Source organism: Xiphophorus hellerii, chromosome 13, assembly GCF_003331165.1.
Source record: "Xiphophorus hellerii strain 12219 chromosome 13, Xiphophorus_hellerii-4.1, whole genome shotgun sequence".
NCBI lineage: Eukaryota > Metazoa > Chordata > Actinopteri > Cyprinodontiformes > Poeciliidae > Xiphophorus > Xiphophorus hellerii.
In genome coordinates, this window is record NC_045684.1 from 3,585,054 (window position 1) to 3,597,394 (window position 12,341).

The 12,341-nt window shown below is 42.5% G+C and overlaps 1 protein-coding gene and 1 non-coding gene across 3 annotated transcripts; both read left to right on the forward strand.

Annotated features, from left to right (window-relative positions):
- The first annotated feature begins 330 nt into the window (after nt 1-330).
- On the forward strand, nt 331-6,291 carry LOC116730560 (major histocompatibility complex class I-related gene protein-like). 2 transcript variants are annotated; one of them, XM_032579891.1, is made up of 7 exons: nt 331-426; nt 738-998; nt 4,057-4,335; nt 4,532-4,846; nt 5,204-5,305; nt 5,490-5,522; nt 5,601-6,291. In XM_032579891.1, exons 1-7 carry the CDS (start codon nt 375-377, stop codon nt 5,621-5,623), a joined length of 1,065 nt encoding a protein of 354 aa, XP_032435782.1. In that variant the 5' UTR covers nt 331-374; the 3' UTR covers nt 5,624-6,291. The 2 variants fall into 2 exon arrangements, with proteins under 2 accessions (XP_032435782.1, XP_032435783.1); XM_032579892.1 differs by having other exon boundaries at nt 4,057-4,134.
- A 5,978-nt stretch (nt 6,292-12,269) lies between these two features.
- trnad-guc (transfer RNA aspartic acid (anticodon GUC)) lies at nt 12,270-12,341 on the forward strand. The gene has a single exon. It is a non-coding gene; the product is annotated as a tRNA-Asp (tRNA).

Below are 12,341 nucleotides of genomic sequence, written 5' to 3' on the forward strand. Positions count from 1 at the left end.
ACTGCAGGACTGCGGCCCTCGAGGACTGGAGTTTGACACCTGTGCACTAGGAGATCATTTCATTTTTGTTCAATCACTGTGGAGTTAGTCATTTCAGATTTAGAGCATTTTTACAAACATGTTAAAGGCTAAAACTGATTCAGATTTAACATACAGTTTAAGACGTTTTACATTAGCACAATAGACCAATGTTGTCATAAATGCTGTAAAAACTAAAAAGGAACACAAAAGTAACCCATTGGTTGTTGGTCAAACTTGAACACACCTCCACCACCATCTTGTGACGATAAGAAGAAAAGCAGGAAATGATTTTGGACACATCAACTAAAGCACTCTTCTGCTCACTTTCTCATTTTCAAACCATCTGTGCAAAAATGATAAAGGTGATAGCTTTGTTGCTGCTCTTACAGAATGCTGCATCTGGAGGTAAGAACATTTCAATAATTCAACAGGTGAACCAATTTTTGATGATTTTGAATTTTTTATAACTAAAAGCGAAATAGACCTGCTTCTGTTCAAAGGTAACAGATGTCAGTTATTTTCTCAACTCTGAAATAACTGTGAAAGTTAGACTTTTTAGTTTTCATCAATATAAGGAGGAGCAGAGAATATATATATATATTTTTAACTTTTTATGTTTCATATGCAAATTCAATTCTACAGCTTATACTGTAGATGAAAAAATATAAAAAATTGCAATCCATTTTCTAAATGAAAAAATTTTGTTCTTCTGACAGAAAAATATTACCTGGAGTTTGATAATTTCCTGTATCCAGGAGTTTCCAATTTCCCAGAGTTTGCAATGATCACTGTACTTGATGGGTATTTACAAGCTTACTATGATGAAAATGTAAAGCATATCAATGAAGACTGGCTGAAAGAGTTAATAAAAGAGAACACAAAGGAGTGGGAATCGACTGTCCAGGAGAGCTTGGCATACAAAAATACCTTAAGAGAACTGACTAAGAATTTTAATACGCCGTCAAACCAATCAGAAGGTATGTTATAACTAAAATTCTTGTATTATTATTATTTTTTTACCCATTTTGTCAGGATCTGTGTTTTTCCGTGTTTAGTTAGAGTTTTTTGTGTCCTTGAGTCTCTTCGTTGTCCTGTCCTCCCCTTGATTGTTCCCAGGTGTGTCTCGTTCTGTGATTACCCTCCCGTGTATTTAACTCCACCTGTGTTCCTTGTTCCTCGTCGGGTCCTCGTCTATGTTAGCGTCTTTGTTTCGTCAGTGTTTCCTTGTGCCTGCTTCTTGTTACTGGACTTATTCATAATTAAAAATCACCATACTCATCATTCCTGGGTCCGCTGCCTCTGCCTCACCACCACCAACACCGCACATCATGACAGAAGGACCCGACCATACCGAACGGTGAGGCTCGCTTGGTAATGGACGCAGCTGGAGTGAGGTTCCCTCCCAAAAGGCGGAGCGGACCGAGGCGGAGATCCGGCAGGGAGGAGAGGGAGCTGACTGAAGCCCTCGCCGACCTGCAGCGGGAGCTATTCCGGGGGACAAGACTGGTGTTAGCACCCCCCGGATACGGCCCCCGTAGATTCCTTCGTCCGGGAAGCCAGCGACGTGAGCCGCCGGTGGAGCCGGCCCCTCGTCGCTTTCCGGAGCCGCCACCTCCGCTGTCTGCCCGGAGACAGCGACGTGAGCCGCCGGCAGACCCGGCCCCTCGTCGCTTTCCGGAGCCGCCACCTCCACGGTCAGCCCGGAGACAGCGACGTGAGCCGCCGGTGGACCCGGCCCCTCGTCGCCTTCCGGAGCTGTCACCTCCGCTGTCTGCCCGGAGACAGCGACGTGAGCCGCCGGCAGACCCGGCCCCTCGTCGCTTTCCGGAGCCGCCACCTCCGCTGCCCGCTCGGAGACAGCAACGTGAGCCGCCGGTGCACCCGGCCCCTCGTCGCTTTCCGGACCCGCAGCCGTTTCCCAGGCTTCGCTGCGGCTCGCCCCCGCAGCCGTTTCCAAGGCTTCGCTGCGGCTCGCCCCCGCAGCCGTTTCCAAGGCTTCGCTGCGGCTCGCCCCCGCAGCCGTTTCCAAGGCTTCGCTGCGGCTCGCCCCCGCAGCCGTTTCCCAGGCTTCGCTGCGGCTCGCCCCCGCAACCGGCCCCGAGGCTCCGCTCCGGCTCGCCCCCGCAACCGGCCCCGAGGCTCCGCTCCGGCTCGCCCCCGCAACCGGCCCCGAGGCTCCGCTCCGGCTCGCCCCCGCAACCGGCCCCGAGGCTCCGCTCCGGCTCACCTCCAGCCGGCGCACCCGAGGCCGAATCAGCCGGCGTTCCAGCCGGCGCACCCGAGGCCGAATCAGCCGGCGTTCCAGCCGGCGCACCCGAGGCCGAATCAGCCGGCGTTCCAGCCGGCGCACCCGAGGCCGAATCAGCCGGCGTTCCAGCCGGCGCACCCGAGGCCGAATCAGCCGGCGTTCCAGCCGGCGCACCTTCCGAGACTCCCAGTGTTCCTTCCGAGACTCCCAGTGTTCCTTCCGAGACCCAGACCCCCAGCGTTCCTTCCGAGACTCCCTGCGTTCCGACCCTGACCCCCTGTGTTCCTTCCGAGACTCCCTGTGTTCCTTCCGAGACTCCCAGTGTTCCTTCCGAGACTCCCAGTGTTCCTTCCGAGACCCTGACCTCCAGCGTTCCTCCTGAGACCCTGACCTCCAGCGTTCCTCCTGAGACCCTGACCTCCAGCGTTCCTCCTGAGACCCTGACCTCCAGCGTTCCTCCTGAGACCCTGACCTCCTGCGTTCCTCCTGAGACCCTGACCTCCTGCGTTCCACCCGAGACCGAGACTCCCTGCGTTCCACCCGAGACCAAGACTCCCTGCGTTCCACCCGAGACCGAGACTCCCTGCGTTCCACCCGAGACCGAGACTCCCTGCGTTCCACCCGAGACCGAGACCCCCAGCGTTCCGACCGAGACCCCCTGTGCTCCACCAGAGACCCTGCCTCGGGGGGCTCGTCGTCGCCGTCTGTGGGCGGCCCCCGGGACTCATCGCCACCTCCAGCGCCGCGGACGGCCGCCGGACCGCCTCCGTGGTTCCCGCCTCCAGCGCCGCGGACGGCCGCCGGACCGCCTCCGTGGTTCCCGCCTCCAGCGCCGCGGACGGCCGCCGGACCGCCTCCGTGGTTCCCGCCTCCAGCGCCGCGGACGGCCGCCGGACCGCCTCCGTGGTTCCCGCCTCCAGCGCCGCGGTCGACCGCCGGACCACCTCCGTGGTTCCCGCCGCTGCGGACGACCGCCAGACCACCTCCGTGGTTCCCGCCTCCAGCGCCGCGGACGGCCGCCGGACCGCCTCCGTGGTTCCGCCGCCGCGGACGACCGCCGGACCACCTCCGTGGTTCCTGCCTCCTTTGCCTCCGCCCACCCTGTGGGTAGTTTTTTGTTTGTTTATGGACTCTTGGCCCTTCTTGTGTTTCCGCCCACGATGGTGGGTAGTTTTTTGTTTTTCTGGACTCTGGCCCCCCGTCCAGCGCCCCTCCGCCCACCCTTGTTGTGTTTTTGTTTTTTCTGGACTCTGGCCCCCCATCCGGCGCCCCTCCGCCCACCCTTGTTGTGGTTTTTTTTTTTGGGCGTCTGGTAGCCGCCCTTGAGGGGGGGGTACTGTCAGGATCTGTGTTTTTCCGTGTTTAGTTAGAGTTTTTTGTGTCCTTGAGTCTCTTCGTTGTCCTGTCCTCCCCTTGATTGTTCCCAGGTGTGTCTCGTTCTGTGATTACCCTCCCGTGTATTTAACTCCACCTGTGTTCCTTGTTCCTCGTCGGGTCCTCGTCTATGTTAGCGTCTTTGTTTCGTCAGTGTTTCCTTGTGCCTGCTTCTTGTTACTGGACTTATTCATAATTAAAAATCACCATACTCATCATTCCTGGGTCCGCTGCCTCTGCCTCACCACCACCAACACCGCACATCATGACACATTTAGATTAATTGTAATTTGGATTTAGATCAGGCAAATCTTTGCTTCAGAAATTACACATCTTAAAAACACACAAAAAGGTAGAATATGTGATGGTACTATGGTATATTTAAAACATGGTATGTTCTCTGTTTTCCTCAGGCAAGGACATAATTCAGCAAATTACTGTCTGTGAATGGGATGAAGACACTAATTATACTTTTGGTCATATAAAGTTCGGTAACAACGGAGAAGACTTTATCACAATAGACACAAAGACAGAGACATGGTTTGCAGTAAATCCAAAGGCGAAAGTCATAACAGAGACGTGGAATGCAGAAGAAGATAGTTATGGGATTGTAAAGAACTTTTTCCAAAACGAGTGCCAGCCATTGTTAAAAAAATTTGTGAAATATGGAAAATCTTTTCTGAACACAAAAGGTAAAATCAATTTTCCTTTTAGATATACAGTTTATTTTTATTTTATCTGGGCCTACTTACCACCTCTTTTAATCTATTTTATGCATTTTGGTCTATCAGGCATTTCTTGACTATAATGAGAAAAATAAATCACAAGGACAAATGCCTTAATAATCATGCAAACTTACCTAATGTAATAGTGGCAATATCTCTCTAGTTCTTCCCTCAGTGTTTCTGCTCCAGAAGTCTCCCTCCTCTCCAGTCACTTGCCAATCAACGGGTTTCTTCCCTGACAAAGGCATTATGTTCTGGAGGAAAGATGGAGAGGAGATTCATGAAGGGGTAGAACATGGAGATCTTCTTCCCAATGATGATGGATCCTTTCAGATGAGTGTCTACCTGGAAGCTCTGAAAATCCCACCTGAAGACTGGGGGAGATACGAATGCGTATTTCAACTCTCTGGTGTGCAAAATTATGTTGTTACCAAACTGGACCAAGATTCAATCAGAAGCAACAATCCCAAAAATGAAGGTAATAAAAATATTTGATTGGATAATTTTTTTCCCCTATTTCATAGAAAAACACTACAAGTGGTAATAGATTTAAATAATGACTAAAAATACATAGCAATATACTAAGTAGTCCTTCTTTTGGTAATTTTATTTTTTTGCCATTTGATACATGAGGGCGTATCTTCCCCTTAGTTAAAACTCAGAGGTGACTGTCATTAGTGTAATTTGTCATTTGCTGTTTGAGTTTAAATAGGCCATTATGGATGATGCTCAACTTTACTAATACACAGTTTTCTTTCTAAGATTAAAGTTGTAAATGTTTCTTAACTTAAGTTAAAACCAAAACCAAGAAACCAGTATAATGTTTCCTGAACAGGTCTGTTAACGACAACCAGCATCGCTGTCATTGCTACAATGGGATGTGTTATCGTCATCATCATCGTTGCTTTATCATCCACAGCTTTCAAAAAGAGGAATGGTAAGACACTAAAAAAGTGCCATTATTCATAAAAGTGAATTAGAAAGTTACACTGTACTATGACATCTAATTATAGTAGAATACGTTAGTAAATCTGATAGTTATTTACATAGTCAAATGACATGTTTACAAGCAGATCTTTTATGTTTAACATTTCCCAAATTATCATTCTTCCATTATTTAGTGACACACAGTATAGAGAGATCTTCTACACCATGTAAGTACTTTCTGACCTTTGCTATCCTATATTCACTAAGTTTTGTTCAGAATTAATGACATATTTTATATCTTACAGCCTCTGAAACAGCCTCTCTTTAAGAAACTGATACAAAAAGCACTTCACCATGAGGCATGCTGGACTTGTGTCATATCCAGATGTCCTGTTAACTGCACATATAATCTACAGGAAATTCCAGGATCACGTTAAATGAAGATTACTGGCAATAATTTAAAGGAGCTAAATGGTGTGGGTTTTATGTGATGTTTCAAAGTTTTGAGTAGCTCTATCTATGTTTACTCACATTTTACAACTATATTGCACAATAATATTTTTAAATTAAGCATCTGCCTATTATAAAATATACAAACGCATACATGACATAATGAAAGTCTGTATTTTTCTCTACCAAATAACATCAGAGGCTATCTTTGTTGAAGGTCCTACCACAACAAATGACAGAGAAAAACCTTCTTAGGTTTTAACAGACTTCTCTAAAAATGAAAAGAAATAATAAACAGTTCACTGAAACTAGAGATAAAGTTCTGGTTTCTATTTTAGCAAAGAGATGCAAACAAAATCAAGCCTGAGCCAAGAGCTAAACAACATTCTAGGCTAAAAAGCAAACAGAAATTAATATGCAAGTGCTGTGCTGAAAATAATCAAGCTGAATAACTAAATGCCTTGTTATTAACATTTTACCCTATTTTTTATTCTCCTCTGAAGTTTTACTCCAACCTATAAAAGGTCAATGTTGAATCATCACACCTAGAAAAAACTATCTGAAAACTTATCTTATATCTTATTTTGATGTTGACTATCAAAGTTATTTAACCAAATCATTTTGTCTATAGTTTTGAAAGAGATAAACATTTAAACAGTGAAATCAGGTCAGACTGTTGACCAGTGATTGCTTTCATGTGACTGTCTTTTTTTCTGTCTAAGAAACTACTAAGAGATTTGTGTTTTTTTTTTAAATATCAATGGATGCTTTTTAAAAATAAATCATAATTGAAGTATGTGCATGTGTGAATTTGTTTTGGTAGCAAGCTTTTTAAAATGTAATTAAATTTAGAAACATGACCAAAATGACTAGATCATATATATCATGAATATACATTTCAAATAAATGTATATTTTTGCTTCCAACTGTGAGATCAAACGTCACAAATAGAAAATCTTAAGTTTTCAACATATTGGTCCTCAGACCAAGAATGGACAAAAGAATCTTAGATGGGCCCTAAACAACGCTATGTCTAACATTTAGAACATTAATTAATTTTTACCAGGCACCTCCTCACTTCTGGAGGTGACCAGTTGTGAATAGAATGAGGTTACTGGTGTTGAACTTACACCAGTAACTTCTAGAGAAAGGTTCTGCCCATAGCATTTGGGGCTAAAATCTAAACATTTCTCATACACAACTTGAAGTACTGTACCAACATTTTGGATCACAGCAGGTACAGAAAGTCAAACATGCTACAATTCAATAATGTCCCAAAGTTCATTTTTGGGACATTGTCTCTGCTGATTCACAGGCAAAACTACCAACAACAACCCACGAAGCAGCAGCTCATCACACTTTAGTTTTGAAAACCGACAGACAAAATGAAGCAGTGATGCAATGTAATGCAAGGAATTGTTTGTTTTCAGTCACATGGTTTTCAGCAAGACGATACAAGAATAGACATATTAAAAATCCATTTTGGAGCGGTCGTCCTTCCTACTTGGCTAAACCAAAATAGCACAAGATGCCTCAACACTGTGGAATATTTTTGTTCAAATTGACGGACTGTTGACATGAGGGCTCGAACATATTATTGCTTATATTTTGTGAATAGAATATTACTATACTGTATTATGTCCACCAGCAAAATGCCAGCTAATATTGTCTATAGTGCTTGGTGTAATACGGGGCTCAGCCTCGGCTATGAAGGCTAACCAAGATTCTGTAAATCTTAAAGAGTTTTAACTATTTCCTAACTTTGAGTTAGATTATCTGACACGAGAGCTTACCTTAGAAACAAAACAATATTATATATTATCATTATTATTAGAAATACAACATATATTTATATTATAAATGCCAGCAGTTTACACCGGTGGCAAATACTATTCTTTATTCTCTATTCTCTCTGTCATAAATAAAACAGCTACCAAATCTCCCATGGTTTTTTGAAGGTTTCATAAAAACAATGATGTGAGGAAAAAGTGTCTGTAAGGAGAGACAGATTCACTGCAAAGCACAGATGTGTTGTCTTCTTTAATCAAACTTGTCCAACAGGCTGTGAAACTTAATGTTGTTTTTGTGTTCAGGTTACCGTCCCATTAAAATATTCTGTTCTTCCTCATAGCTTCTTCTCAGTTTCTCTGTAATCAAACTTGTCCAACAGGCTATGAAACTTTTATGTTTGTTTTTGTATTCAGGTTGTTACCGTCCCATTAAAATATTCTCTTCTTCCTCATAGATTCTTCTCAGTTTCTCTTCACTGCCTTTTTGTAAATACAAAAACTCACACAATGTCTTATTAAATTACACTAAGCTTAGAAATTTTAAACTACCATATTAACAAACTGAACAAACTGCATTACAATAAGTGATGCTATAAAATAATATAAGTTAAATTCTTACTAAGACTTTCCATTTTTCTGTGGATTATTTTTTTCATTGTTTTATCTTCTCTATTTCAGCATTTTATTTTTTGAGGCATGTTTTTCAACCTAGTAAAGCTTTGACAATTATTCTTAATAACAGTTGTTGTCCTTCTTCTGTCTTTCAAGTTTTCAATTTTATTTCAATAAATCTTTTCTCATGCTCTTTCCAAGTTCCTGTCTGCAAAACCTTAACATCTGTGATCGAAACGACTATTTACAGCCCCTTTTAGGAGTGCAATAGTACAAATAATACGCTATACTGATATTGCTCTTTTGATTTTGCAGTCTCAAAGGGTTAACAACAAAACAAACATTTATAATGGATACATAACAAAATAAAAGAGATATCAATAAACCTCTAAGAAAGTGCTCCTCAGTTTGGTGGGCATGTGGAGAAGACAAAGACATGGACCAGCTTTCCTGGGTCTGAAAGGGGGAGAAGTGGGAAGATTTTGGAAATGTTGAGGATAGAAGAAGGTCTTGCAGGGTTGGCTGATACAATATTCAAAAGTTTACTGAAGGTTCATATCTACACCAAGCAGGGGCGGAGCTTCAGGGGGGCTGGGGTGGCGGCGGGCCCCTGGCCTTGGCCTTGAGGGCCAGGGGCCAGAATATGACTTCAGGGATCCAAGCCTTTATTACGTGTGATGAGAGCTAGAAAAGTTGGGCCCTCTGCTGTTAAGTATGGTGTATGTAGGATTATATAAGATGGGGCCCCAGTAGATTATATAGTAGGGCTGCCCCAGTCATTGTTGATTCATGGTTGCTAAAAACTTTACAAGACCGACTGATTTTAGTGACATAGTGGGTGTAAAATATTGAATAAAACTTGTAAATTTGGATCCACTTGATCCAAATTTACAAGTGGATCATCCATATCGTCTCCAAGTGTATTCTGGGTAAAGCTTGTCACCAGCCATCCACCAACGTCATCATCAGTCACTTGGCAACAGATGGCAAACTAGATAGAGCATTTTTACGGACTTAGTTAACAAGAGTGGAGCTCCATGGAGAGGCAAACTGAAAAGGATGGTAAAATAGAGCAAGGACAAGCCAATCCGCGCTGAGTTACAAACATCCAGAGGTGCATGAGGGGCTGCGACACGCTGCGTATGCGGCGAAAGACGCTGCGTACGCGCTTCAACATGCGCTACTGCTTGCTTGGTTCATTGCAACAACAATAAACATAGCTTCAGTTGAAATTGATAAAGAGTTAAAATGATCCGATCGCTATCCTTGGTTCTGAACTGATTTGAATTTGCGTTGTTTCATCATTAGTGACCAGTAGCCTGATGTTTCTGTTGTTCTCTTGGTTTGTTGTACTTCATGTCAGATGGATTTCAGAATGACAGTCGCTCTCTGTGGTGGTGAAACTTGTAAGCTCCGCTGTTGTGGGCATGTCTGTGTTGTAAAGTTAAATTATCATGAGCTTTATTATTTGTGTATAAAGGGCCCAATCATTAGTCCCACCCCCAACGCAAATGTAATTACATATATATTCAAGTATCTCACATAGAGAAATGATGAATGGTTTGCTGATCGGGGGTCTGGATTCAGATTCTTAGTGAGCTCAAGCCACACAGGAACTAAAAGAAGATAAATAGTAACAGCAGCAATACGGGTAAATCAGTGAAAGGATTGATGCACTTCACAAAACGCTCCTTTGTTCGTCTGTTTCTTCATCAGATCATCTGTTGTTCTCTGTTGCCTGCTGTCACCAGTTGGTCCTTGTCTCCCAAGCTCTCATTACAATCCCTTACATCCCTAACAAAACACAAACAGCTCACCCAGCCAACAGTAATTAAGGTGAGATGAGCAGATACTGTAGTTCACAAAATTTCTTTCTAAATACAAACTTTTTACATGAAGCTGCAAGTGACATGGCAGAAATCTCCTTACATTTATATGGGCTTGTCTAGCAACTCCACCTTCACCTGACAGAAATGATGAAAATGACAAAAATGCTGCAAATCATGACACAAACAATTCAGTTACATTAGTTACATCTGGTACAAATAGAAAATACAGATTATTTTCCAAACATGAAATGTTGACGTAGTGCACTTTTAGCATAAATCAATGCCAGGAGTTCACTCAAGGTTAGTATTTAACCATAACTTCCTCATTTCATCAACGCAGGATAGAAATGGTTGCTAAGACAAACCGGCTTCACGACAAATGTTTAGTGACTGGCAGACCGAAGTCCTAAAAATGAAAGGTGAGGCTGATGAGCCTGAACACTGCAAAAACATTTGAGTCAAATTTAGTTGTTTCTACTGTCTCCTACTCTTTAAATAAATTAAATTTATCAGATATGAGTTTTAGATTTGGAACCTAAATGTGTGAGTTTGTGAAAAGATGAATTTACAGTAGTAAGTTGTGTTAACTTTTTTTTAAAATTATTTTTGTCAAAACTACAAGAGCTGAGTAAACTGGAGTTTTTAGGTTAGCATAAAAAAACAGAAAGAAGAAAAAGACAAGAGAGGGAGCAATTTCCCAGTGTGCTTAGCGGCATGTTTTTGTATCCTGAGATGGAAGTGATTGATCATTGATCATTGATCATTGATCTGCCTCTTGTTTGTTATTAAGGCAAATGTTTATTTTAATGCAGCTGACAGTTCGCAAAGCTTGAGGATAATGTTCTGTTCACACTAAATGTTTTCGAGCAGAATTCATTGTGATGTTTAATAAAATTCATTATATGATCAGAATTATTGTTCATGCAATTTGAAACAAGAATTATGTAAAATAAGTTATTTTAATTTGATACTGTGAGTAAAAATAATAGAGACAATCCTAAACAGGTGGGTTTTTATTTGAGATTTAAACGAAGTCAGTGTTTCTGCTGTTTTACAGTTTTCTGGAAGTTTGTTCCAAATTTGTGGTGCATAGATGCTGAAAGCTGCTTCTCCTCGTTTGGTTCTGGTTCTGGGGATGCAGAGCAGAACCAGAACCGGAAGACCTGAGAGGTCTGGAAGGTTGATACAATAAAAGCAGATCTTTAATGTATTGTGGTGCTAAACCGTTCAGTGATTTGTAAACTAACAGTATTTTAAAGTCTATTCTTTGAGCTACAGGGAGCCAGTGGAGGGACTTTAAAACTGGTGTTATGTGCTCTATCTTCCTGGTTTTAGTGAGAACGCGAGCAGCAGCATTCTGGATCAGCTGCAGCTGTTTAATTGATTTGCTGGACAGACCTGTGAAGACGCTGTTGCAATAATCAATGCGACTGAAGATGAACGCATGGATGAGTTTCTCTAGATCTGGCTGAGACATTAGTCCTTTAATCCTGGAAATGTTCTTCAGGTGATAGGAGACCGACTTAGTAACTGTCTTTATGTGGCTCTGGAGGTTCAGGTCAGAGTCCATCACTACTCCCAGGTTTCGAGCTGATCGCTGGATTTTAGTTGTAATAACTGAAGCTGTGCATTGACTCTAGATCGTTCCTCTTTAGGTCCTAAAATAATAACTTGACTCTAAATATCAACTGGAACTGTAATGGAATGGCTTAGCATTAGGGTGGAATGACCCAGTCAAAGTACAGATATCGATCAAATAGAAAATCTGTGGCCAAACTTGATAACTGATGTCAACAGACATTCTTCATCCTATCTCCAAGGCTTGAGCCAATCTGAAAGGAAGAATAGGCAAAATCTTCATTCTCCAAATATTCACTGCGTTGTGTAATTCACATAAAATCTAAATGTTTGTGTCTGGAACATCTTGTCTTCTGTCTCAATATTTGTTGCAAATTGTGCTGTTTTCCTATAATGATGATGATGATGATGATTAAAGTTTTGATAACCACAAAAGTATGTGTTTAAAGAGGAGGAGCCAAAGTCATAAAAAAACTACTTTGCAGAGAGTAGGGTCAACATTTATCATTAGTTAATGATAAATTAACTAATGATAACTAATGAGGAATTAATCATTACAAGGTACAGGTACAAAGCTTAGTTGGGAATGTTAAAGGATTTGTGTATCCGGGCTTCTCTTTAGAAGATGTATTCATAACAGGCTATTTGTGTGTTTGATCTGTTGGGATAATAAATTCACAAACGTAAAAAAATCATTTAAAGTAAACAAATTGTCTCCTCGTTAGTATAGTGGTGAGTATCCCCGCCTGTCACGCGGGAGACCGGGGTTCGATTTCCTGACGGGGAG

Excerpts from the sequence above, each read along its gene's own strand:
- LOC116730560 (XM_032579891.1), top strand. The coding sequence starts at position 375 with ATGATAAAGGTGATAGCTTTGTTGCTGCTCTTACAGAATGCTGCATCT. Across the intron at positions 999-4,056 it reads GCCGTCAAACCAATCAGAAG|GCAAGGACATAATTCAGCAA; the intron begins GTATGTTATAAC and ends TGTTTTCCTCAG. Across the intron at positions 5,523-5,600 it reads AGAGAGATCTTCTACACCAT|CCTCTGAAACAGCCTCTCTT; the intron begins GTAAGTACTTTC and ends TATATCTTACAG.